General features: G+C 39.7%; 2 protein-coding genes across 2 annotated transcripts; one reads left to right on the top strand and one right to left on the bottom strand.

The window, feature by feature from the left end:
* Positions 1-353: 353 nt before the first annotated feature.
* Positions 354-5556, bottom strand: TMEM167B (transmembrane protein 167B). The gene is made up of 3 exons (XM_045801602.2): positions 5420-5556; positions 3359-3490; positions 354-2821 (listed from the first exon to the last, which is right to left on the bottom strand). Exons 1-3 carry the CDS (start codon positions 5427-5429, stop codon positions 2739-2741), a joined length of 225 nt encoding a protein of 74 aa, XP_045657558.1. The 5' UTR covers positions 5430-5556; the 3' UTR covers positions 354-2738.
* An 8361-nt stretch (positions 5557-13917) lies between these two features.
* Positions 13918-20792, top strand: TAF13 (TATA-box binding protein associated factor 13). The gene is made up of 4 exons (XM_045801604.2): positions 13918-14022; positions 14917-14995; positions 18207-18304; positions 20344-20792. Exons 1-4 carry the CDS (start codon positions 13996-13998, stop codon positions 20512-20514), a joined length of 375 nt encoding a protein of 124 aa, XP_045657560.1. The 5' UTR covers positions 13918-13995; the 3' UTR covers positions 20515-20792.
* The last annotated feature ends 6909 nt before the right edge of the window (positions 20793-27701 follow it).

The following is a 27701-nucleotide window of genomic DNA, read 5'->3' as shown; positions in this document are numbered from 1 at the left end:
TGAATAAGTTTATGCCTGGTAATGGCAGATAATATTTGTATTTTAATAGCAGTGGTAGATAAAATGTATTGAGGAGTGTTATCTCCCTTATTTAACGTACCTCAAAACTTATTCGTATATACATATATGCTTACATATATAAGCTGATACATGTATCAGCTCCCTCAAAGGAGAAAACTACACCTTCATAAATTCTGAACTATATCGTGTATTTGGTGACCATCACAAGGGGTCAACAGGAATAATGATATTCATTAATGTAAACCAAAATGGTATACTTGGGTAGAACCAAGGGGGGTATTGAACAAAGTTCAACGAATTCATCATGTGACAAATAAAATGGACAAAAATGGTAGGGAAAGAAATTTTATTTTCAAGGATTTGTGCAGACAATGGTGAATAAAAAATTGTATTTTAACTATAAAAGGCTGACTTCATTCCACGCTGGCATTCAGGGTTTATGGTGATGCCAGTTTGAATCTGAGGCAATATTGCTATCCCCCTTCACCCACCCCTAAAAGACTCCCTCAGAGGAACAACTTCCTACAATTTTTCAGTCAAAAAACAGATGACACATCAACCAAAGTAATGAGTTAAACAGCCTTCTGCTTATCTGCTTACATAAAGGCAAGAAACGAAATAAGCTGTGTTATTTGTTTCTTGCTGTAAATTACCTTCATTCTGTGCACTTTTTTGGTACATTCTCATAGGAAAACAACTCAAAATATAACAATTTAGGTCAAGATACCCCACCTGGGAGGCTGTAAAAATTGAACAACTAGAACTGTGAAATGAAACAAGTTTAAAATCCGAAGCAGCTCTCCTCACCAAGCTTAGAGACATTAGCCCTATTGGAAAACAAGTCATTAAAGCTACAAAATAACAAGTGCAAAACATGCTGAACCTGTATTTCCAGAGAGTACCGTTCCTGCTGGCCAACAGGTCCCAAACACACCTACAAGGTGTAACTTTTCCTTCCTGTTCCAATAGATGTCCTTTCCCTCATGTGAAAGATCCTCAGAAGTGACAATGGAAAATATAATAATCATTGAAATTTACCCTGTGGGCCAATTCTTGAAGAGACAAAAAAGCCACAACTCTGAGATGATTAGACATGTAGTGTTTACTTGAGGACTTTTTACACCTCTAGAAACCCCCAAAGCACTAAACTATTTCGGAACCTAAACTTCCTAGCAGCTTTTCTTTGGGGGAAAAGACAGAAGACAATTTCCTGCCACACAGGGGTCAACTTGTCCACAGTCAAGTTTTACTGTAACAGACAATTCAATTGGTTCCTATGTTGATGCGTGCTTGTCACAATAATTTAATTTTAGACCAACTCTCTCTTCTTTAAATGGAGAAGTCTTCCCTTCAAATGTTGAGTCAGCTAAAATGATTTCTGTAAGAGTTACCATATCCATGGAAAAGCCTATTAATCTCCATGGCAAACATCTGTTTTCCTTCCCTTTAGAAAACACCCTCATTTTATTTGTGGATTCTGTTAACTTTCCAAACATGCTCATGAATATCAGCAACTTCTCTCACTCGTTTGAATTTATCATGTTCTTAAAACACAAAAAATCTCCAAGAGATAGCTAAAGAGTACTGCAATATGAGGAAAACCAAACGTTGCCCAAGAAAAACAAGTGATCAATTAAAAATTGCCATAATAACCCAGACTCAAACACAGAATAAGGCTGTGTCTTGGATAACATGACAGAACGTCCATCTAACATCACAGTAAATTCTTACACTAGATGACTTTACTAGTGTATGAATTATATACTAGATTTCTTTTACCCTAACTGCAAATATATTAAAAATTATTTCTTCAATACTTTTCTCTTTCCCCTAGTGGTGGCATTTAAGACTGAGTAACACTATTTCGCACTCAGTAATTTAGAGTATAAAAAAAGGCTTTAGGAAAATTCTAAGAGTGGATTCATTTTCCATATACCATTTGATGGGATGAAGTCTCCTTTGGGGGATATTGGTGAACAGAACATTTTTCCTTATCTAAGTTACTGCTTTCTAGTCTCACCACAGACAACTAATTCCCAAATCTTATGTAGGCCCAGATTTTCTTGGCAAACTCTTGAGCCACCAGCACACAGCACATTTATTTCATCTGTCCTCTTTTTGCAGTGAAGACCATGCCTCTCCCTTATGTTCCCAGATGGGTATATGAAAGAGAAATTTCCAAAGCCAAAAAATTTTCTTGGTGTGTGTAACTCTTGTTCTCCCCCCACCCCACCCACTCACCCCCCCATCAAGTTGCCAAATCCAAATCAAACAGTGAAAAAAAAAAAAAGTCAAGTCTTGAAAATTCTCTCTCCTTCCAAGAGGCGTGAATACAGCCTATGTCCTTCCCTAATGGGCCTCAGTTTGAAAAGATCCTGATGAGGAGCTGAAGAACAGAGTAGGTGACAGGTTTTTATGTAGGAGGTATGTAATCCTATCACCGTGGGGTGTAATTTATCTGGACATTATATGCTCTCCGCTGAGGACTGATTCACACACAGATCAAAGGAAGTTGGCCTTCTGGAGTCCCCTGAAGCATAAATAATGTTTGTAACCATGAGGAATTTTCCCCACATATGGTAGGGGCAGATGCTGTGGTGTCATCCTGGGGACTTTGATGATTTTAGCTGAGCTCTCTTACGCTGGGCCCAGGCCCCGGACAGTTTCTTCACCCTCATCCTCTTGGTTGGCAGCTGATGAGATGGATGCTTTGGAATTCATTTTATAAACAGGACGTAAAAGGCCATTACAACACAGGCGATTGCCACAGCAGCATGCAGCCTGGTTCCGATCACAGCGGCTGGCAACAGAAGTAAAAAGAGAAAAGAAATCACACCTGCGCTTCATGTAAATCCTCACTTTCAAGGTGGTATTTTGAAATCTCTAGTCATGATGAAGAGACCTATCAAGGTTCTCAAGAACCCACCCAGGGATGCATTTAAATACTGTTCTTAAGCGCTAGATTCTAGGTGAATATACTGTTTCTATTTTGCTCTATTTTGAAAAAAGATTTAGGTAGGTAGGATTCACCCTTAATAAAAAGTAACAAAGGCATCTGAGTTAATGAAACTTAGAAGAGACTCCAATATATTCTTTCCAGAAATTCAGAAAAACTTTTCATTGGGAAAATACTCCAACGATTCTAGTCCAGTCTAAACTGCTTTAATTTGGAGACTTTTACTCCATGGAGAATATTAAAATTACCTTGATGCTAAAATAAAGGGTTATGTAAAAGTGGAACCAGATACAATGCCAGCCTATCCCACCCCCCTACACTTTGTAGCACCCCACTGTCCAGAGATGGCAATCTCCTCTCCCTGTCCAGATATGATCATACCTTTGTAAAACACACCCCAAACTCCCTTCTTCTCGGACAGCAGCCAGGTTTTGAGACGAGGTACTTTCTTGAAGTAAGCACAGGTGCAAACAAAGAGCAAACCAAACACCAGAATTCCATCCAAGGAGTACACTGTGACAGAAAGAAAAACAAACAAATGCTTTGGTACTAATCTAGCTGGTGACAGGTGATTCCATTTGAGAACTCCAAGGAGAACAGAGTGATTTAATATCAAGACGATACAATCAACTAGCAATGCCAACCCTTTACAAGGGAGAGCCAATATCCTGGGACTAACAACGGTTCCTTCATTGTTCCTCAAATTGCTTGTAGACAACCCCCTTACAAAGATTTCACTGTATCTTCTCCTCTTTCAAGAACTACAAGTCCTGAGAAGAGTGCATCACTTTAGTGGAATCAATCTCCCAGGAATGGCCAGTGTTGGTAACAGTTTGAGAGAGGCGTAAGAATCCTTGGAGCCTGAGCTGAGGAAAGTACCCATGTTCCTGTTATGAATCACTCATGTGATAAAGGAGAGCCAAATGTTTAGCCAAGTCTCACAGATCTGCAGTTGTTGAAGAATATGTTAAGGCAAAAAGTAAAGCTTAATGTAAACAGCAAGGGTTCGAATTCATAAAACTACAGTTTTCCAATGCTTATCTTACACCTCATGCATGATACTCTACTGTCAAACCAACATTTCTGCTAGAATAACTACAGATTCTTGTCAGAAAAAAAAGTATCTGAGGTGTCGACATAGAACAATTGTGGGAAAAAAGCTTTGAACAATTCTATTTCTTACATACGTAAAACAAGCTATTTCTTGTACATGTAAGCACAATGAAGAACCTAACTGCAAAAGGAAGAAAAAATTCAGACCACAAAAGGAGGGAAGGTAACTAAAATTTACTCAGTTATTATTATGTATCAGACTGCTCTCTTATTTCCTGGTTTCTTCCTCCCAGTGATGTCCCTTCTGGGACTGTGCCTAGTAACCTCAGACCTGTGACTTGCCCAGGAAGCTCCAAAAGGATATTTTACATAATCAGTATCTGCCACTTCTGGACCACTCTATCTCCCTCTCTCCAGTAAAACTATCTCACAGCCAGGTATCACATGAGAAAGAGCCCAGTACATTAACACATACACTAAATTCTTATGATGATACTTTAATGTATTATTCTTTTACTTTCATAAGTTCTTGCAGACAATGCCAAAATTCACAAAAGGGTGAAATTTGAGTCTCCATTGCCAGACTTAAGGAGAAGGTACTTTTGAGAAACGCTTTCCTGAGCCCCTCAAATCATACCAGGACGCTTTCTCTTCTTTCCTGTAAACAGCTGACTCTGACTCTAAATACCATTAAAAGTCCTTCTTCCTGCACTTTTCCTGGAATTCGGAAATCATGTCAGTAAAGTGTTCGAAGACGTCTGGAAAATTAGGTCGGATAAACAGGGTTCCAACTGCCACATCGTTTAGAAGAGGCAGTGTCTAAATCCAACCCTTGCAACACTAGCCAGGGTCTCCAGATGGGATCACTCAGGCAGGACTTTAGAATCAGACGAGACAAAGCTTTCCGGCATTTTTTCAAAACAAGGAAAATTTTAGGGTCTACATTCGCCTCCAAAAAGTGTGAGGCTTGACACTCTCTCTGATTTCTTGGTCCTCCCAACGAGGCTACAGTCTGAAAGTATGAGAACGGAGGAAGCTAAGAGAAGGATCCTTTCTTTTCCCTGGTGCCAGAGCAATAGTTCAGCTGGGACCGGCCTGCCTAAGAGTCTTGCAAGGGCTAGAACGAACTTCTAAGAAGGGGGAAGAGAAAGCACAGGCTAGGGACTGAGGACTCGGGGTGCGGAGACGAGAAGCACTGGTATTTCTAGATCGGTAGGGGACGGAAGAACCGCGGAAGGGTTTGGGGGACAAGAGTTAGGGGCACTGAGAGGCCACGGTGGGGCTGGGCTGGGAGGGGGCGGGGAGAATGGCCACGTCAGTCCCGGTCCCGCCCGCCACGTTTCCCCTCGTCCTTTAGTCCCATTCTCCACTCTGGGCATTGGCTCTCACCGTTCGTCATGGCGGCTGGGCCCGGGCCTCGCTAGGGGTTCCGGGATCAGCTGTGAGTGGTAGCGGCGAAGACTGGGGAACCCAGCTCCGCGTTGACACTTCCCGATCGGGGCCGCAGCGACGGGTAGGAGGCGTAGTACGCAGGCGCAAGGGCAGAGAGGCGAGTGCCGAATGCAATCAGGAGTGGCTAGCAGATTACAGAGCTAGGGGACTTGTGTGGGCGGTGCTTGCTGTTTACGCAAGCGTAAGAAGAGCGCCGTCGGAGAGGCTTCCTAAGTGGCCATGGTAACCAAGTTTCTTCCGGGTGTCCTTGCTGCGGCAGTGGCCTAACCTGACCTGTTGGCGTCGGTGTATTCGGATAGGTAAAGGCTCCAGCTTCACACTTTATTCTGCGCTGTGGCAGCTGGTGTGTGTGTGTGTAAGCAGCAGCCTTCCTGCGACGGAAAGGTGTCGGTCCCGGGATTCCAATTAAGAGAACTCTGACAGCAGGACTCATGAGGCAGTCCCTGCGACCTCCAGACCTGCTTTTGTTTCACTGCTCTTTCTTTCCTTAACTTCTTTTGTTTTCTTTCTTTCCTTTTTCTGTCTCTTCTTTTTTGCTACTGGGTATACCAGATTTTTTTCTCCAGTTTTATTGAGAAATAATTGACCTACGTCACTTCTTTCTTACTCCTTATGGAAATCAGAATAGTTAGGCTCCGTCTGAACTCTCGGAATGAGAGTAAGAAACATTATAACAGAAACAAGTCACATATTTCAGACCCTAAAGCTCCACTCTATCGGGAAACATCCAGATAATTGCCTGTTTGTTTCTTAGATTTTTCTTGAAACTTTCAGGAGAGTCTCGATACTCTCCTGTATTTAGTTAAATGCTGGGGTCTCTTTGGCCACTTTAACCAGGAATCGGGGATATCAGGACAGCGTTTTTCACAAAACTTTCACAAGCTGACGAAAGATATCAATAGTTTAATGATGGGGGTAGAGTGGAGACAAAGCTACAGGTTCCATTTTGTAAATCAAAATCTTTAATTGGGCACAACTCGACCTGCTTTATTGAAATGCAGAGAGGGGCGCCTGGGTGGTTCAGTCGCTTAAGCCTCAGATTCTTGGTTTGGGCTCAGGTTAGGGCCTGGGGGCCCTGGGATCTAGCCCTCTAGCCAGTGTGAGGCTCCCTGCTCAGCGGGGAGTCTGGTTGTCTCCCTCTCCTGCCCCTCCCCTACTCATGCTTGCTCGCGCGCGCTCTTTCCCTCCCTGTCTCTCAAATAAAAAATTAAAATGCGGCTAGAGTGCAACTCAATCTTTCGAGGCTTAAATTCTAGGTAAGGTTACCAGTGATTTGACAAGGTCCGAAAGGAACTCAGTGCCCCTCTTGCTGCAGTGCCATCTGCTGACTGCGGCCTGCTTCGCTACAGATAAAAAAAGTTACCAAAATGCCTCCTTCTAAGAGCTGGAGTGGGGAGGCAAGCCGAAAGAAGTCTGATGGAAAAGAGACTCCTTGCAAAAATATACATAAATGCGGGGCGAGGGTCTGGGGGTGTGGAGGAAGACATAGGGGACAAAACCTAAGACAAGGCCAGATGTACTTACGCACATACACACAGAGACAAATCCGCCTCCCCAAATGAACTTTGGGGACCACTCAAAAACAACATAAAAATACCTAATTGTCTTGGCCTTTGAACCTTTCGTCAATTGTTATCTAAAACAGCATCAGCACTAATAATATCACTAGCAACTGACTGTTAATTCCCTGCACCCATAGAGCCCAAAGTCCTAAATAAATTCATGTTTACTAATTTGGATTGAATCATGTAGCTCATCTTCAACTAAAAAACTTCTCCTCTTTTTTGGATACTATTGAACTGTGCTAGCCTCACTGACCTACACCTAATTGTTATCTTTACTCAGGTTTTTCCTGCTAAATATAGATGTTCCTAAGAAACCTACACCCTCTTTTTCTCATTATTAACTCTCACTTGGTGACCTGTTCTGTTCATGGTTTCAACTACTACCTCTGCAGAGTTCTTAAGTTGATGTCCTATCCAAGTTCCAATCTTCTATTTCTAATAGATGTTCTTCTGATATCTGAAATGTTTAAAGCCAAACACAATTCCCCTCCGATTTCCCAGTTTCTATGATTAATATTTCTTTCCCCCTAATCACTAAAGTTTAAATTTGTAAGTTATCTCTGAGTCAATTAACTTTTTTCAAGATGTCATTCAGATTGTTCCCTTTTCAATCCTGCAGCCATCATGTTAGTGATTTTACCATGTCAGTCTTCTTTAAGCATCAATTTTATCCTCCAGTAGTGAAAACTTACATTCGTATAACACTGTGACATTTCCAAAGCCAACACACCTATTTAATCCTCACAAGTGCCTTATTACCCTATTTTGGAGATAAACTGAGGTTTAGGGTAAAACTACCCAGTGTCACACTCAAGCAGTAATTCTGGTCTTCTAAACTGAAGACTAGAAAATTTTGCTCAAAATCACAACTGTTGTTTCCTGTAACAGCAGCCACTGGCTGCTAAATATTGTTTAACTCCTTACCCTGCTATTCATGGCCTTCCTGCAGCATTTTCCACTGTTCTAGGTAGACTTTAAGCTTCAGCTGTGAAAAGACTTCTGTGTTCTTTAAATGTACTGTTTGCTTTCGCAAAGTTTTTGCTCATGCCATTTACTGTTTTGGTGATAACTTTATCTCCTCATTTTGTACTAGAAGGAAACCACTCCAATTTTTTAAGATTTATTTATTTATTTATTTTAGAGAGAGAGAGAGAGAGAACGAGAGAGCACACAAGCAGGGGGAGGGGCAGAAGGAGAGGGAGAGACTCTCAAGCTGACTCTGACTCCCTGCTGATTGTGGCGCCTGATGCAGGGCTTGATCTCACCACCTTGAAACCATGACCTGAGCTGAAATCAAGAGTTGTCCACTTAACCGACTGAGCCACCCAGGCGCCCCAAAACCATTCCAGTTTTTGTTACTCTCTGAAAGATAAGTCTTTTTTTTTTTTTTAATAAAGATTTTTATTTATTTATTTGACAGAGATAGAGACAGCCAGCGAGAGAGGGAACACAAGCAGGGGGAGTGGGAGAGGAAGAAGCAGGCTCATAGCGGAGGAGCCCGATGTGGGGCTCGATCCCAGATCACCGGGATCACGCCCTGAGCCGAAGGCAGATGCTTAACCGCTGTGCCACCCAGGAGCCCCTGAAAGATAAGTCTTTTCTTCCCCAGTTGCTCTCAGAATTTAAGAATAAAGTTTAAGGACAAAGACATGACAGTTGAAGAGCCGAGGAGAGTGATTGACTAGTGAGCTAATTACTATTTCAAAGGACAGTGATAGACCACAATATCTTACTCTGATTATGTAGTTATTTTATACTCCACTCAGAATTTGCCCATTTCTGTTTCTTCTTTTTCCATGTGTCTTTCTTCGTCTTCCTACTCCTTCTTCCCACTCTTACATTTATGTCCTTCTTTCTCTCTCTACCACATTTTTTTCTTTTCCAGGTTTTATAAAGTAGTTTATCTTTTTATTGAAAAAAACGAATCTCACCAGATTTTTGCTTCAAAATTTGTTATAACAAGAATTTTATTTTTAAAAAATTGAATTCAAGTTTTCTTTCTATAAAATTGGGTTTTATTGGTTGCTCCTTTTTCAGGTCGTTGAAGGATTAAATGAATTACTGTTTACAACAATACCTGGCATGAAGTAAGCGCTCCATAAAGGCTAGTTTTTACTGTTGCAGTTGTTCATTTGTTTAAAAAATATTAACCAGCGTCTACTATGTGCTGAGCACTTCGCTAGATTTTGCAGGTGTAGAGGCAAAAGTGAGTCCCTGCTCTCAGAGAGCAAACTGTATTGGAGAAGATAGATGAATGAACACATTTAATAGAGCACAGGCATTATGTATGTAATGACATTATCTTTGATCTTTATAACTGTTTTGCAGAATATTTTTAAAATGAGAAATCTGAGACTCAAAGAAGACACATGGATGACATCACATAGCTAGTTAGGATCCAAACCCAGGTCTGCCTGACTTCAAAGCTCCCTTCCCCCTGTTTTCACACTGCTTCAAATTGGGATGCTTTCCACTGATACTAATCTTTGATGGTTTTGTTCCAAGCATTATTGTTTCTGTCACCCTGGAAGGCCCCATATAGCCTTACATCAGGCCGAAGCCTGGGTCACTGGCTCTTGCAGCCAAACTGCAAAGAATAAATAGAGCCCCACTGAATAGGGACTCAGTTCAGACAGTCTTTCCTCAGTTCATTTCAGCCTCCACTGGAAGACAGGCAGTTGTTGCCAAACACCTGTCAGTCAAGAACAGTGGCCTATTTGTTTGGGTTGTTGTGGTCACTGTGGTGAACATTCATCAGTCATGGGGACCATGACTATGGCATTCTGGTTTAACCAAAGAGTAAGTTCAGTCCCAAAGGCTCAGCTTGCAACAATAGCCTCATTTGAATTACAACATATTTGAAAAAGGATGTCAAACAGGCATTAATTTATGCTACAAATATTTGTTCCGGAACTTCTGAGCCTAAGGAATGTACTAGCCTTTGGGAGCTGAAAGATGAAGGAGAAACAGACTCTGTTTTTAATAAGATTTAGTAGACAAGATAAGCCGTGTGTATAAGTCACCAGAAAATACAATAGAAAGTGAGCAGTGTCAAAGGAAAATGAAAATGAAGTGCTGTGGGAGAGTAAAGGAGAAAGTGCTTTTAGCTGGAGAGCCCGGGGCGGCGGGGGCGGGGGAGCTTAGTGGAGGTGCAGACATTTTAGCTGGGCTGGAAAGGCACATGTAGCATTTTAATAAAAAAGGTATTCTAGTGGGAAAGGAGTAGAGTGATCAAAGGCATGGAGATGGGAAAGCACAGGATAAGTCTGGGGCACAGCACACTCTTGCCTTTCTCCTTCACTGGCTAATTCCATTCATCCCTCAGGTCTCAGCTCAGACCTCACCTGCACAAGGAAGGCATCTCCGACCTTCTCGAGTTGCCTTCCCCCACTTAAACTATCAGAGCATACAGTATCTATTCAGCTCATGTCCCCCTGCTACACTGTAAGGTTCATGAGCCTGGGACTGTGTATTTTCAATGTTTGTCATTTTATCCACAGTCCCGTACCAGTGCTGCACATTTTACAGGTGCCTGTGAAATATTTGTTGTGTGCATAATTGAATGTGGTCTTGTGGAACTAGAAGGTAGAGTTCATGAAGGAGAACAGCAGAAGATGCTGCTGAAAGATAGGTTCTGGAATAAAAACAGCTGACACAGAATGTTGACTACATTCCAGGGACAATTCAAAGCACCTTCTGCATGTTAACACATCCAAGCCTCCTAATAACCTTAGAAGGTTAGTAACTTATTATCTCCATCTCACAGATCAGGAAGGGATGTATTGAGAGGTGAAGTAAATTGTCTCAAAGGTAGCATGGCTGGTAAGTAGTACAGCTAGGATTTTGGTGGGGTTTTTTTTTGAGACACACACACACACACAGAGAGAGAGAGAGAGAGAGAGAGAGAGAGAGAGTGTGTGTGTGTGTGTGTGTGTGTGTTAGCAGGAGGAGCAGTGGGAGAGAGAGAATCTTGAGCAGATTCGTGCTGAGTGTGGAGCCCAACTCGGGGCTCTATCCCAGGACCCTGAGATCATGACCTGAGCAGAAAGCAAGAGTGGGATGCTCAACCGAATGAGCCACCCAGGTGCCCCAAGTACAGCTAGGATTTTTAAAACTGACTCCTCTGACCCCAGATGCAAGTTTAACCAAAGAGTATAGGCATTCTGTGGTAAAGAAGCAGATGGTTAAGACTGCACAAGATTATTGTGGAAATTCTGAAAGCCACTTAAAAAAATGACACTACCTCACTCAGCCCCAAACAGGGGGTGGCACTGCAGAAGTTTGTACCCTGGGGTGGAGGGGAAGGAGTGGGGGTGGGGTGCACGGTGGGGGCAGGGTGAAGGTGGGACTGCTTGGCTTCTCCTGGATTTGGGGTCTAGGTGGTACTACCTGCCTACCCTCTCCTATCCCATCCTAATACATGCCTCAAGCTCACCACCCAGTCTCCTGTTTTCATCATTTTGGATAGTCCCTCCCACTGCCTTGCTGTCCAAATTTTTCTCCCACAACTCAGCTCTACTGCTCCCTTCTATCAGCTACTGCTGTCGGCCTCTCTGCTGACTCCATTCTTTTGGGAACAAATCTCTTTTGTCATTAACCTTTTCTTTAGAAGCTCCTTCCATTTTTTTGCCATAATGAAAACCTGACTTTTTCTAAGTTAGCTAAGTGTCCAGCATAAATTCACAGCCTTACTCATTTGGTAATCATTTTTTCAAAGCCCACCTTCCTTGATCCTATTGCCCTGTGAGGCTATTTTCCTCTCTTTGCTTTTCTACCCTCCTCTGTCCAATTACACACTCATTCCTTAACCTCTTATAATCTGGCTTCCATCTTCACTATTCCCCTGGAACTATTTTGTCCAGATTATTCTACCACCTCCCAACTGTCAAATCCAAGGCCTCATCTTAAATCTCTTAAACTCTTAATCTCTGTGGCACAGAGCACTCCTGACCACTTGCTTCTTTTTGAAATTTTTTCTCTTTTGGCTTTCAAAATATGTTCTTTTCCTCTTCATCTTTGTTATTTATCTCTTCCTACTGTTAAAAATGATTAAAGAGACTTAGGAAAAAGCCTTGGATTTGAACACCTCATGAAGCGGACAGTCTTGGAGAACTGCAAAATGGGATGAAAGGCAGAATGCTTTTATAGGATAAAGAATAAAGAACAAGAAAGAGAAAAATGAAAGTATTTGATTGGCTGGCTGATAGTCAACCTTGTTTGGAGTGAGAAGACCCAGAACTGGCTTGGCATTTGGGGATTGGCTAAGGAATATGCTGCATTTCTGGTCAAACAGAGTGATTAAGTTTCCATTTGCTAACATGGCACCTGGGGCAGGAAAGGCTCCATTGTGGGTCTAGAAATTTATTTCAACACTACCTCTTGGACCATTCTTTCTGTTTTTTCTGTTTCTTGATGAACCATTTTGAAGGATCTGCCCTTTGCCCCCCTTCTCTCTTGCCTTTGTTGCTGTGCAAGTCTTAAACTCTCACTTTTGTATTGACGTCTCCCACACCATTTTCTTTGATCATTTCTCTGTGGATTTCCAGGCCTGCACATCCGTCTGTCGATAGGACATCTCTAGACTCTTAGACGGAGTTCATTTTCTCCCCCTGCCCCAATTGCTTTCCCATTTCACTTTCCAATTTATATTAATAACATTCCATCCATCTGGATGTAAACCTCTCTCTCCATAGCTCTCAGTTTCATTCAGACACAAAGTCCTGTAAATTCTACCTCCTAAAGTTCCTTCTCTGCAGTGTGAAGTTCAGTCTCTGAAGAGAACATTCCAGACCTTTCACACTCCAGCTTCATTCCAGCCTCATTTCCTGCATTGCCACCTAACAAACTTGGCTCTGCTGGCTCTGGTAATCCCCCTGAAAATTACACAGAAGCATACAGTGAATTTTCACTCTCTGTGCTTTATTTCGGCTCTGCTCGTAACTTTTATATTTTGGATCTCAGGTTCAGAAGGTTGAAGTATTGACGCTCTGCAGTTCATGACATACTATCATAACTGGCCTTTCCAAAGTCCTTCCACCTGTTATTTATCTGTGCATTGCCCCACAAACTTTCAATGTATTTTATGTCTATTTTTTTATTTGTTCTTGTAAAATATCTACTTTTTGTGTGTCTCTAGATTTAATTTACATCATAGATCTCATTGTGTTTCTTTTTAAATTTAGCACTATGTTTCTAAGCTCTGTCCGTGTTGTTAGTCTATTACTTCTGATTGCTGCATAGTACTTCTTGGAGTTCACCCAGCACATTTTAGCTATCCCTTGATAATGGACACTGTGAATGTTTTCTACCTGAACCCCTGGACAAGGCCAGAGTCTCATCACTACCTAACACAGCGACTCTCAACCTTATCAGACTCAACAGTCTTCCTTAAATAACTGAAGTATTATAATGTCTCCTTTATTATTCTGAAATGACATTCACAGATCATATAACCCCCAATGATCTCTGCCTCCTGATATACTCATTCTTGTGTAATCCCCTCTCCTTGAGTGTAGGCTGAACTTAATTGAATTCTTTTGAGTAGAATAGGCCAAAAGTGATGAGATGCCACTTGTTAAAATACACGGACGGCACCCCCAACGACGCATAGCTTCACAGCCCCGAACCAGGAAGCGGTGATTCGATATATAGAGTCAAGTCAGGGCCACGACAAGATACACACCGCTCAGACTACGATTTCCTTTTCTTTGTTAATGTTTAATTAATCCGTGATCTTGATCACAGGGCCTAGAGCTTATCCCTCTCTCCTTAAACTCCGCCGGCGTCTGCTGTTGCACTCCGCGAACCTTCCCCCACCAGCATGCTAACTAGGCCCCGCCCCTCCCCGCCCCGCCCCGCCCCTCCCGGCGCGTCACCGGAAGTGAGGCAGAGGAAATAGTAAAACCCGCTGGGAGCGAGGCGGCGGAGCCGTGTAGGCTGGCTGGTGGCATGGCAGACGAGGAGGAAGACCCTACTGTGAGTGACCACCACTGTTCCAACCCACTCTTTTCTTCACTCCCTGGGGTGCAGAAGCGGAGCCCGAGTTCAGAATCACTCGAGATTTTCCTTAGCGAATTCACTCGAGAGAGTTCGGGCGGTTCACGCAGTGCTAGCCTTTCCCTTCGGATTCATCTCTTAGTACGTGGGGCAGGATGTGAAGGAAGAGTAGGAAGGTGGCTCCTTGTTCTTTGCTTTGGGTCTGTATTTGCTAAACACTCTTTGAATCGCCTGGACAGTCATCAGAGGACGAAGCTAATATTTGTTAGCTCTCATTATGAACGAACACTGCAGCTGGTAACAAAACTATGTACTTACTGTAAAGTCGTGGGAAAATAATGGACCGAAAATCAGGGAACCTGGATTTCAAAATCTGTTATCTATGAGCAAGTTACTTAATTTTGAACCTCGGTTTTCGTGTCATAAAATGGGGTTAAGGCTTATTTGAGGAAAGTTCCTAGCCCTGTATAAGCAGTGCTTAGTAAATACTAGTTTTGCTCACTTTGATTCAATACCTACTCTGGTTTAGTTTAGTTTTTTTTTTTTTTTTTAATACGAACTCTTAATAGTAAAACTGTGGTAATAGGCTAACTCGTTGGTTTAAAAAAAAAAAAAAAGTATGGTCATTGAAACTCTTCCAGGAGAGGCAGTAGGATTACTTGTTAGGGACATTGTAGAAGCCATTTCTGCATGAGTGGGAAGTTGGACTGGGTAGTCTTTAAGGCTCCTAAAATGCTAAGATTTCATGATTTTTTGCTGCTTGCTTTAGGCTTTCCGGCATGATATCAGTGTTGAAAATGGAAAAAAATATTGATGTTATTTAAAGATCAAATGCAGTGCTTGACATTTCTGTATATATGTTTTAACTTACAGTTTGAGGAAGAAAATGAAGAAATTGGAGGAGGTGCAGAAGGCGGACAGGGCAAAAGGAAGAGACTTTTTTCTAAAGAATGTAAGTAATATTTGACAATGATTTAATTACAGATGATAAAAACTTTTGGACATGTCTGTTCAAAGCAGATTAATGTTTTGAATGTGTTTCTCTGTGGGGGCAATATTCTCAGATTTGCCTATAAAATTCTCTTTACTTCTGAATCGTAGATATTAGTGATTCTAACCCTAAATTAAATGTGTGTAGGTGGGTGTGTGTGTATACACTTTTTTTTTTTTAAGTGAGGAAATGTGATTAGTGTTTCAATACAGGGCCTTAGAACATACCTTTGTTACTTTTTGTGTCACTTATTATTGCAGCAGAACTCCTTTGACTACAAGTCAAAGGTTTTGATGGATCCTGGGACAGGTACTGAGAGTAAGGAATTAAGTTGGGGCTTTGGAATAAGGCATTGGACAAGATAGAAAGGTGATGAACAGTGTAAGATATTATAGTGACGTAGAGATTATAATGTACTGGTTCTCTAGTGTATTCCCTCAGTAGACAGGTTTGGCTCTTTTTGGCAGCAGCAAGAGGGAGAGCTGCTGTTCCTAGTGATGGTCAAAGCCAGCTCCTGAAAGGCACTGTGACAATGTGCTCTCCAACCTGGGTCCTTTACACATAGTTATGGCTGACTGTTGACAGATGAGACAACACATGAATACATGGTTTATTTATGCTGGGTCAGACAAGTGGTTCCCAAATGCTCCTGAAACTGTAGTCAGTAGGTCTTTATATTTTTATTTTTTTAATGACTCAAATCCTCCATATCTCAGTTTCTCACCTAAAGCTGACCAATCCTTAATCCATCTTTGATACTGTTTACTTCATTTGTATGTGTTTTTATTTCTTGTATCAGCCTAAGAAGGGGATTTCCACACCAGAGCATCCCAGGGTGATGTTTGCATTGTCAGTTCTCAGCAGAAACCTTTGTTCTACTTGGATTGCTTTATTTTTGTGATGATAAGAATTTGGAATCTTCACAGCCTTCTCCTTGTCTTACCTGAATCTTGATATACCTTACTGGCCAAGATCTGTTCTCCTAAACTTTTAAAAAAATTTTTTTGCTACAATAACACAAAGTTTCAAAGCATTCATTGGCATTTGTTTGTATCTTTACAAACCCTTTAACCAAATGCAACTTACATACTGGTGAATTATGCCCGTCAAAATGTTAATGACAAAGTATCTTCCTCAAATATTTAAGGAATAATCATAAGCTTACAATGGAGAATCCTGGCAGATAAGTAATGTCTAAAGTATTAGCCAAATGATCAAAGTCAGTATCACCAGTAATATATATTAACATCATGTACCTCTAATATGATGCATTAAGAGGGCACATCACCTCTATGGTACCCTTTCTAGTAATGTGTAACCACAGTCTAATCATGAGAAAACACCAGACAAACCCAAATCGGAGAACATTCTACAAGATCATTAACCAGTGTCCTTCCAGAGTGTCAAGGTCATGAAAGATTAGAAAGGTATGAGGAACTGTCACTGCTTAGTGGAAAGCAAGGAGGCATGATAACTAAATAGTGTGGGATCCTGAAATAGCAAAAGGACATTAGTTGAAAAACTGGTACAATCTGAGTAAGTTCTGTACTTTTATCAGTGTTAATTTCTTAGTTTTGATAAATGTCTATAAGATGTTAACATCAGGGGATGGTGGATATAGGGTATTTGGGAGCTCTGTACTGTTTTTGCAACTCTTGTATAAGTCTGAAATTATCTCAAAAAGGAAAAGGCAAAAAATTTGTCAGAATCCAAAAGGGAGAAAAAATATTGGCTCTTGTGTTTGTTTTGTACCCCCTGTATCTGGACCTAAAGGCTCTTGCCAGTTTAAACCCTAGGTATACCTCTATCCCAGCCTGCCTTCCAAATCACCCCTTTCTTTTCCTCCCTAGGCCTGGTATACCTAATTCTCCTTTCAGTTCGACCAGCTTTTGCTTATCCTAAATAGCAGTTATTCTTAATGTACTCATTTCTTTAGAAGTGTCCTGGGGTTTTGTTTGTTTGTTTTGTTTTGTTTTTACTGTATTTAAAATAAATTGTACTAGTCTTAAATGAACAGCTTGATGAATTTTATGTATTTACACATACTTATAACCACCACTCACTTCAGGATACAAAACATTTCCAACCTATGACAGGGTTTTGTTTTGTTTTGTTTTTTTTTAACATTTATATACCCCTTTCAGAATCTGATAAGAGTTGATTATTCTTTGCAGAACAATGCACACACACAAATAATATATAAAATTTTTGCATATAATTTCAGAAGGGTTCAAGGATTTCTCAAAGCCTGTCCATAGACTAACTGGGGGTTTATAGACTATAGGGTAATCCATATGGATCCTTAACTACCTTAAACTGTCTTAAACTACCATGAAGTGTAATACCCTTGAGGGTAGGAATATAGACTCTGGAGCCAGATCAGCTGCCTTCAAATGTGGGTTTCATCTCTTACTATCTGTGTGACCTTGGGTAAATCATTTAGCTCAGTGCCTCAGTTTTCTCACCTAAATGGAATAGGAATAATAATAGTATCTACTAAAAAGGATTGTTGTGAGGATTAAATGAGTTTTATTTTTATTACTCTGTATTAGAATTTTTTTTCTCTTTTGCATTTTCTATGGTTCTTTCAGGTGAAGTCTGAAAGGACTTTGTTAGCAATGCATTGATTTAGGGAATGACATATCAAGATTCTACATAGTTTGCTTTCTCCATTTGATTACCCTGTTCTTCATATAAGAAGTAATTGAAGCACTTTCTCTCATGTCCTTTTCCCTATGTTAGTATAAGAAAGCATTTTGCCTTCTCTTTTCCAATGCCCCCCTGCCCTCCCCTCACCACACACCATATACACCAGAACACTCCCAGTAAGGGCTGAGCCATTGCTACTCATCCTATCACTGCCATAGAGTTTCCTACTTCAAGTTATTCCAGGGTCGTTGGTGAATAGATACTAGAGGTTAGGGAAAGAATATTGATGTCAGGGTTCAGTAGCTGGGAGGGAACAGGAGTTCCTACTAGGGAAGGAGAGATAGGAACAGTTAGTTATGAGATTGTGGTTAAAATCTTTTGCACCAAGGTCCATACTTGCAGATACAACGTAAATATGTTTTTACAAGTATCTTCTCTAACTTGGTCCATTTCTAATTTGAAAAAAGTATTGGTAAAATTGTTAAATGTATTCATGTAAACAGAAATGATCGTTCTTTTACAGTGCGATGTATGATGTATGGGTTTGGGGATGACCAGAATCCTTATACTGAGTCAGTGGATATTCTTGAAGACCTTGTCATAGAGTTCATCACTGAAATGGTAAGATTTTTTTGTAATTGGTCTTAGTTAATTGAGTAATAGATTTGAAATTCTAACTTTTAGTTAAGGCTAGAGCTATGCCATCCTTTTGAAATAAGCTTATCCATTTGAGTGCCTTTTTGTGGAAGTTACTGATTATTATTTATCATTAAAGATACATAGATATGTAAACATACACACATGTACATATGTATATGTACACATAAAATATTCTACCCTCTCCTGAATTTCATTTATAAGGACATAATTATAAGATCCTTGAATAAAATTTAAAAATATTAACCATAATGCCATCATCTAATGTAAGTTTCTCCCTTCCAGAGTCGATTTAAATGTATACAATGCTGGGGCGCCTGGGTGGCTCAGTCGGTTAATCATCTACCTTCAACTCAGGTCATGATCTCGGGGTCCTGGGATCGAGCCCCACATTGGGCTCCCTGCTTAGCAGGGAGTCTGCTTCTCCTTCTCTCTGCTCATGCTCTCTCTAATAAGTAAATAAAATCTTTAAAAAAAAATGTATCTAATGCTTACATAGTGGTAATCATGGTAAACATTTTTAACTCAAAATTTTACAGTACATACTTCCTATATTCTAATCATAATTATTTTAGTTCAGTAAAATTCATTGAAATTGTTTTCTAATATATTTAACCTTTTCTCTCTTGTATAAGTTATTTACAGATTATTAAGTGAATAGATAATTTTGTATGACCGTATTCGTGAAATTTCCTCCCATATCCTCCTTGGATATATTCACAGGGATGGAAATACTGAGTTTGGTTGTGTTCCTTTGAATTTTTACCCTGTGTTATTATTTCCTTAGTACAGAATAATAGAAGTAAAATTCCTGTGTCAAAGAGTATGCATTTTTAAAAATTCTTTTCCATTTATTACTGTAATACTGATTAAATTTAGGGAGTATAAAAAGGTGCAGGAAAGGGGCACCTGGGTGGCTCAGTTGGTTGGGCATCTGCCTTCGGCTCAGGTCATGATCTCAGGGTCCTCGGATCAAACCCCGCATCAGGCTCTGCTCAGTGGGGAGTCTGCTTCTCCCTCTCACCCTCCCTTTATGCCCTCTCCCTCTCTCTCTCAAATAAATAAAATCTTAAAAAAAAAAAAGTGCAGGAAAGAAAATATAAATCTCTAATCCTTCCACCTAGAGACAACTTATGCTGAGATTTTGGTGAATATTTTCTTGTTTTTTTGCACATATTTTTAAACTTCATTAAATTGAAATCGTATAGTATATTTAGTCCTAGAGCCTGCTTTTTCATATAAGTTGAACTCTGTCCCCCATGTCCTTGCATAACACTCTATAATATTTTTAATGGCTTCATAATATTAATTGAATGGATGTGCCCAAATTTATTTAATGCCTTACTAAATACTTAGTTTCCCCTTTTTTAGTCATTAGAAATAATGCTATGATGAACCTTTGTTTTTTAAAGATTTTATTTATTTGAGAGAGAGTGAGAGAGAGAGAACGAACAGGGTGGGGGGCAGAGGGAGAAGCAGATCCCCCACTGAACAGGGAGCCCAATGGGCTCCATCCTGGGTCTCCGGGATCATGACCTGAGCCAAAGGCAGAAGCTTAACTGACTGAGCCACCCAGGCACCCCAAACCGTTGTTTTTATACAGGATGAATATATGATAGGAGATGAGATTTATTTGAATTTAATAAAACCTACCACTATTTATCAACTACTGAGACAGAAAGCTTAAATGAAATGTGCAGTTACAAAGAAATTATAGAATTATTTTATAAAAATGAAGATAAAAGCTACATAGATCAAAAAAGAATCGATTTGATAGTTTCAGTGTCCTTAGTATTAAAAAATGTCTATAAACCATTAGAGAAACATTCCTATAACACAGTAGAAAGTGGACAAAGGACTTGAATAGGAAGACAATTCACAAATGAATAGCTATAAAAATTAGAAGAGAAGATCTTCACTCTCATCAGTATAAAGTAAATGGAAATTAAAAATAAAATATTATATTTGTTTTAAGTTAATTTAATTTTTTTTCTTTGTAATAGACTCACAAGGCCATGTCAATTGGAAGACAAGGTCGGGTACAAGTTGAAGATATCGTCTTCTTGATTCGAAAGGACCCAAGGAAGTTTGCTAGGGTTAAAGATTTGCTTACTATGAATGAAGAATTGAAACGAGCTAGAAAAGCATTTGATGAAGCAAACTATGGATCTTGACACCTGTACTTTCTGAAGTTTCATTATCTTCTGAGGAAACCATATATAATAACTGTATATTTCCCACAGTGAGGTCCTGATATCTAGCCATTATATGCAAGATGGAGAAACACAAAGTTTTCTGCTTTTATTTTCATGTCTTCAATTTTAGAGTGATATTTGAGCCTTGAATTGCCTGCCCTTATATGACTATACTTGAATTACTTACTGGGTTTTAATGACCACATGTAAGTTGAAGTACCTTGCAAACCATGCAGTTCCTTCTGACTTTTGACTGTAAATGATGAAGTAGTATTTATGTATTGGGTGTATTTGTGCCATTGTAGGCTATACCATAGGTGTTTAATATATGAAATTTATAGGGCACCTTTGACTATGATTGCTAAGATGTGTTTCATGTATTCTAAAGTTTTTAGACTACAGTAGTCTGAGATTATTAAAAGATAGTTAACTGGTTTGTTTTTTTAAAGAGAAGATGATACAAGAAAATAATAGTCTTTTGTAGGAATGTTTATCTAAGATATTTGTTTTTAATATTCTTTAGATTACAAGAATGATTTATTTTTTAAACTAAAAGTTTCATGTGAATTCTTCCGTATTGGAAGGCTTTTGATTTAAAACCTTTTGGGCTTATAATGTACTAGTTGTCAAGTTTTAAGAGATCTCATTTTCCCAGGTCAAATTAAAGCTTTCTAAAAATAAATCCTTTCAGTAGTAGGAATGGTATTGCTTAAAAAGCTGATGGCAGGATAAGCATTTGGGATAGTGTTTTATTAACATATTTGTTAGTACTTGTTCATTGTGGAAATGTGTACTTGACTAAAACCATATATGGCTATGGAAACCACTTTTGTAGTTCAGGATATGCAAGTTTTGTGTGTGTTTAGCTTATTGTATTAAATTATTGCACTTAGTTTAAAATAAGGATTAAAACTGCATTTAAAGGGATCACTGATTATTATTCTTTCTGAAAAAATGTTTTGTGTGCTGCTTATAAACATTATAAATCAGCATGTAGGAGAATTTCACCTTCTTAATCTGTTGATGCAAGGAATAAAGTGAAAAAGTAGACTAATAATTGAATTTGACTATGTGATTTATAAGCTTTTTCTCCCCATTACTAGTACTATAATTCTGGCTGCTTAATCTCATTAAAAACTTTGTTTCTATATTCTTGTAATCCTCCTGAATTGATAATGAGATTCAAGATAGCTGGACTGATCTTTTTGTTATTTAAAGAAGTAAAAACCGGGGCACCTGGCTGGCTCAGTTAGTGGAGCATGGGACTCTCAATCTCAGGGTCATGAGTTCAAGCCCCATATTGGACATGGAGCCTACTTTAAAAAACAAACAAACAATTGAAAAGCTACTCCAGTCTAAGCTGGGATCAAGAATGTGAGTGGGGGGGCGCCTGGGTGGCACAGCGGTTAAGCGTCTGCCTTCGGCTCAGGGCGTTATCCTGGCGTTCTGGGATCGAGCCCCACATCAGGCTTCTCCGCTGGGAGCCTGCTTCTTCCTCTCCCACTCCCCCTGCTTGTGTTCCCTCTCTCGCTGGCTGTCTCTATCTCTGTCAAATAAATAAATAAAATCTTTAAAAAAAAAAAAAAGGATGTGAGTGGGATAATAACATCTCAGTATATCGCTATTTTTGCTAATCAGGGTGTACTTCACCCTGAAGAAAGAACTGGTAAAAATTGGCACTAGGGGAACTATCCTGGTACCTGTCTTAGTTAGCTAGGACTGCTGTAACAACATATCAGACTGGGCAGCTGAAACAACAGAAATTTATTTTCTCACAGTTCTGGAGGCTGGAAGTCTGAGATCAGGGTGCCAGCATGGTTGAGGTCTGATGAGGGCTCTTCCTGGGTTGCAGATAGCTACCTTCTCCTCGTGTCTATACTTGTCTGAGGGAGCTCTGTTGTTTCTTCCTCTTTTTATAAGGGCGCCAGTTCTGTCAGATCAGGGTTCCACCCTTATGACTTCATTTAACCTTAATAGCCTCCTTAAAAACCCTGTCTCCAATCTAGTCAGATGGGAGGGGAGGTTAGGGCTGCAACATGACAAATTTCAGGGGGTTACATTTCAGTTTATAGCAATGCCATTAATCTTACTATGCTAGTGACCCTGGCATGTAAGAAGTTTTTTATGGGACCTTGCATGGTAGGTTGCAAGTGATAGAACTTGATTCAAAAATAGCAGAAGTAGGAGAGAGGAATTTATTGGTTTATCCCAACCGAAACAAGGGAAAGTAGGAATGGAGTTGATTCCCTAGGGTTGACTGGATATAAGAACTTGAGAACCCAAGACTCTGTCCATCTTTATCTTAATTTTGGTTTTATTCTCTCAGGAACCTCAGTGTGTCAAGGGAACATGGTAACAGTTCTAGGGTTTCCATCCATACAACTGATAGAAGGAGCTACTTCACTTAGCAATACAGAAGATCCCCAGGAGGGGAGGGGAGGAGGTAAGAGCTGGGTACTATTAGCAACAAAGGGAAAGAGGCTGTGCAGACGAAAATAACAGATGTGCACTGACTTGCTTCATGAGGTTACTTAATTGAACTCTAATAGGTAACATGGCTCCCTCCGAATGTCTAGAGCTACCCTATGTAATGTGGTAGCCCCTAGTCACATGGGACTATTTAAATTTATTTCACTCAAATTAAATGAAACTAAACCTTCAATTCCGCAGTTGTGCTAGCTGTGTTTCAGGTGCTCATCAGTCCCATGGCTAGTGGCTGCGGCAATAAACCGCAGATGCAGAACATGTTTCCATCATCACGGAAAACTATTTGGGACAGTGCTGATCTGTAGTGTGCAGGTGCTTTTTCTTAATTCAATTCACTTAAAACAACTTACTACGAAAAATCTCAAGTATACACAGTAATAGAATAATATGAGCCCCCATCTTCAACAATTAACTAAACTTTGCCAATTTTAATGTCTTTATCTATTCCCCCAACTTTTGGGGGGAAAGGGGCAGTATTTTAAGGCAAATCCCAGTTTTCATTGTATCATTTTGACTATAAATACTTCAGTATATCATCTCTAACAAAAAGTTTTAAAAGGTAGCCCGAATACTATTAGTACAAATATACAATACAAAATTATACAAATATACAATACAAAAATTAGTACTAATTCTTCAATACCCCATTTAACACCCGATTCCTGTTTAAATCTCCTAGTTTGTCTCAAAATATCTTTTAGAGTTTGTGTATTTGTTTTTTATTGCTTCTGTAACAGATTACTGTAAATTTAGTGACTTAAAACAACAAAGTCATTATCTTACCAGTTCTTTAGGTCAGAAGTCTAACATGGGCCTCACTGGTGCTAAAATCAAGGTACTACATTCCTTTCTGGACTTTCTAGGAGAGAACCTGTTTACTTGCCTTTTCCAGCATCTAGAGCCTGCATTCTTTGGCTCTTAGTCCCCTTCTGTCTTCCAAGTTAGCAATGCTGCATCTTTCTGATCTTTCTGCCGTAGTCCTCTCTCTCTCTGACCCCGGCTGGGAAAGGTTCTCTACTTCTAAGGACCCATGTGATTATATTGGACCCATCTGGATAACCCAGAATAACCTCCCCATTTAAAAATCCTTAACTTAATCACACCAGCAAAGTCTCTTACCTTGTAAAGTAACATATTCACAGGTTCTGAGGATTAGGATGTCGAGGTCGTTGGGAGGGGCTGTTATTCTGCCTCCCACAGGCTGTTTGCAATAAAATCTAAACAAGGTTTCACCCATTGCACTTGGTTACCCATTGCCTTGGATAAATCTAAATTTCTATTAATCTCCAATAGCTCTTCCTCTCCCACTTGTTTAAGTGAGGCTCTCTCTTTAAAAAATTATACTTTTTTTTTTTTTTTAGCTAGCATGTTTATTTGATGCTGAACCAGAATAGCTGATATAATTGATGATTCACTGAGACTGGTTTTACTGTATTTAAACTGATTTTCTTAAGCAAAAGCTGTAATATTCTAAGTGTAGAAATTTTTAAATGGAGCAATAGCTCACTTGGCTTCTCATCAGTGGAAAGAGGTAGTGTCTGGGGAATCAGTTGGCCACTTCCCAAGAGGCCTCAGGAGGTTGTATTACTTGGGTGAATGTGTAGTCCAGAGTTTGACTTGCATCACTACAGGCTTGGAAACTGATTTCAAAAGCAAATGGAGAGCACATCCATCTTTCAGGGTGGACATAGAAACCAGGCTTGTAAGACCAATGTATGAACATGGATGCCAATTTACAGATGTAGGTAACACTTGCATGGGTTTGACCGGCAAATTCTTCCCTACCCTGGGCAGACAATGTGGGAAATGAAAACATGAAAATGAAGGTGAATCAGAATGAGGGGAATTAGATGAATGCACTGCCTAGAGCATCAGCTAAGAGAAGAATAAAGTTTACACAGAAACAGGAAGAATGGCTCCCCAGGCCCTGAAGCCGGGCACCCGAGTGTGTTTCCTGAGGAGCAATCTTCAAGATTCCATTGTTGCTAACACTGGAGACTTGGCTTGAGTTTTCACTTCCGGTGACAATACCCATCCAAGCATGGTCTGTTTGTGGTTTTCAGGTGGCTTTGTATATTTCTACTCTAATTCATTCACATGTTGAGCTCAGAGGTAATTCAAAGAGGGCAATTTTACTTCCAGTATCTTCAGGGAAGCTTCATAGTTGCTCCCAAGATCTGATGACACTGAGCATTGTGCCTGAAAATCAAGAACTTTTTAAGCATTCTGCCTGTATCCCAGAACCTTCCCAATTCTCTAGGCCTGGTTTTCTTAGTGTCCCTATGTTCACCTTCTTAACACAGAGACTGAGAGGGAGATGATCAGTGAGCAAGGTGTTAAATGTGTTGTTATAGGCTGCTGCTTTTCCTGGGTCCTGGTGAATGACTACATGAGCTAGACTGTTATATTATGGGATGGGATCACAGAAAACATTTTGATATATCAATAAGTATGTATTAAGCACCTGTTTTATTGGAGGCATAGCACAGATACAATTGGGCTATATGGTAGCTGGATGAATGGAATTCTAAAGTTACAGAGGTAAAGTAAGGAGCAAATTTTTTATATATTACCAGTAGACTGGTAAAAGTTTCAATCTGAACTTTTGTACAAAATCCCAATTCATGTGTAATTTGTAGCATTGAATCTTCTATGCACATGCTCACTATATTACACTTACACAGAAAGCCTGGTAAACTGCTTTAACTTGGGTGTATTCTTTTAGAATAGGAAGAATAAACGCTGAAATGTAAATCATTTGTCATTTGCCTTTGTGTGACTATTTTATTTTTTTAAAGATTTATTTACTTATTAGAGAGAGAGAGCTCGTGAGGAGGCATGCAGGAGTGGGCAGGGGCAAGGGGAGAGGGAGAGAATCCTCAAGCAGATTCCCTGCTGAGCACTGAGCACAGAGCCAACTAGGGGCTCTAGCCCACAACCTGAGATCACAACCTGAGCTGAAATCAAGAGTTGGATGTTCGACTGACTGAGTCAACCAGTGCCTCTGTGTGGCAATTTTAGATAAATAATGAAAATTTAGTAGGAGAGAGCTTATTTAGTTACTGACCAAACTCTAAAAGAAATGCTAATACTGTACTTAATTTTTCTGAAATAGGATTTTTATAAGTATTTTGGGGGCACATGACTTACAGTAAGACATTTACCTAGACTCATTTTGGTGAATCTCATGTTTTTCTTTGATCTTTCTAGCAAGTTCTACTAAATAGTTTAAAGATTATTACCAGAAAGTTATTAACTTTATCCTAAAACACCCATCAAAAATTATGATGCTTAATGTGATTTATGTATTATTAACATTTCTTAACCTATAGTTTCCTCCTTTTATGGATTTTGAGGTATGTCAATGACTTCATTAAAATGGGGTAAATATTTATTTTTTTCCAAAACAAAATATTTTTAAAATTTTATTTTTGTTTTCAATATAACATCCACGATATTTACTTATTATAAAAAAGCACATCTCTTCTATGTTGAAACAAGAATGTGTTTTTCTTTACTAGGTTTAGCCATTGACCTATAATTTAAGCTTTTGTTTAGGGGTCTGGATAGGAGTGCTGGTAGACCCAGGGGTTCTACCTACATAATCCTTGAGCTTATTTTAAAGAGAAGTGGCAGTGGTGGTATTTTGTTTGTTCTGCCAAAGCCGGCAGTACCCTGGCTCTAAAGCACACAGCTCTGTGTGTGTGTTTTTATGTGTATGTGCTCTAATAAGGAGAGTGGAGCTTTTAAAACAAGTGCTCACACCCCAGCTGAACTTCCCCTGAACAGCTTGAGGCAAGATTTCCTAATTTAGGCTTGTGCTCAGATTCCTTTCCACTATTTGGGGAAAACCAGAAACTTTTATTTCCCTTTTTAGAAATGAGATTTGAGATATTAAAAGGGGTCCACCTTAGCCTATAGGCATTTAGGTCACAAGGCACCATGAATCATTCCCACAAGTTAGAACCTGCATTTTCAAATGATGCCTAACCTAGTTCCTGATCCAGAGTAGGCACTGGATAAATATTTGGTGAATGATTAAGGCAGTACCTCAGAATCTAAGGACAGTCCTTCAACTAAGAAAGCCTTGTCCTTTCTGAACAATTTGCTGCTTTGCCACAACTAGAGTGAAAGACAAGAAGATCTAATCTTAACCAGTGTGGCTGAGTATAGAAGGAAAGGTGATACTCGAGGCTAACAGCTATTACGGTTGTGGTGTAAAATTTGATGTTACATTAGGAAGTGAATATACAGTTAATGCATTTATCACTGAACAAGTGATAAGATGCACCAGATGCCTCGTATTTCAGTGCCTAGTACCTCTCTATCCCCCATCTCCTTTTTATGGAAATACAATGGTTATGCATTTGCTTCTAACAATTCTGATGACTACTTTTTCGAAAATTTAGATGCACATAACACTATGCCACAGGATATGGTGGGGATAAACATGAATAAGATCTCTTATTCCTTCTGCTTTGTCAGAATAAGGTTCGCTTTTTTCAAGCTAAAATTTCCAGTTGATACACTGAGGTAGAGCGCAAAAAGGAGGGTTTAAGAGTCATAATGGTTAAAATCTTGGCTCCCCTGCAGATCAGCTGTTTGACCTTGGGCAAATTATTTTCCTTAATCGCTAAGATGGGAATAGTTAACAGGCATTTTAAGGGAGATGAGGAGGC

Source organism: Ursus americanus, chromosome 12, assembly GCF_024610735.1.
Source record: "Ursus americanus isolate L20-20 chromosome 12, mUrsAme1.1.p, whole genome shotgun sequence".
In the NCBI taxonomy this organism is placed as follows: domain Eukaryota; kingdom Metazoa; phylum Chordata; class Mammalia; order Carnivora; family Ursidae; genus Ursus; species Ursus americanus.
Note: the sequence above shows the minus strand (reverse complement) of the source record. Positions and strands in the feature narration are given on the sequence as shown.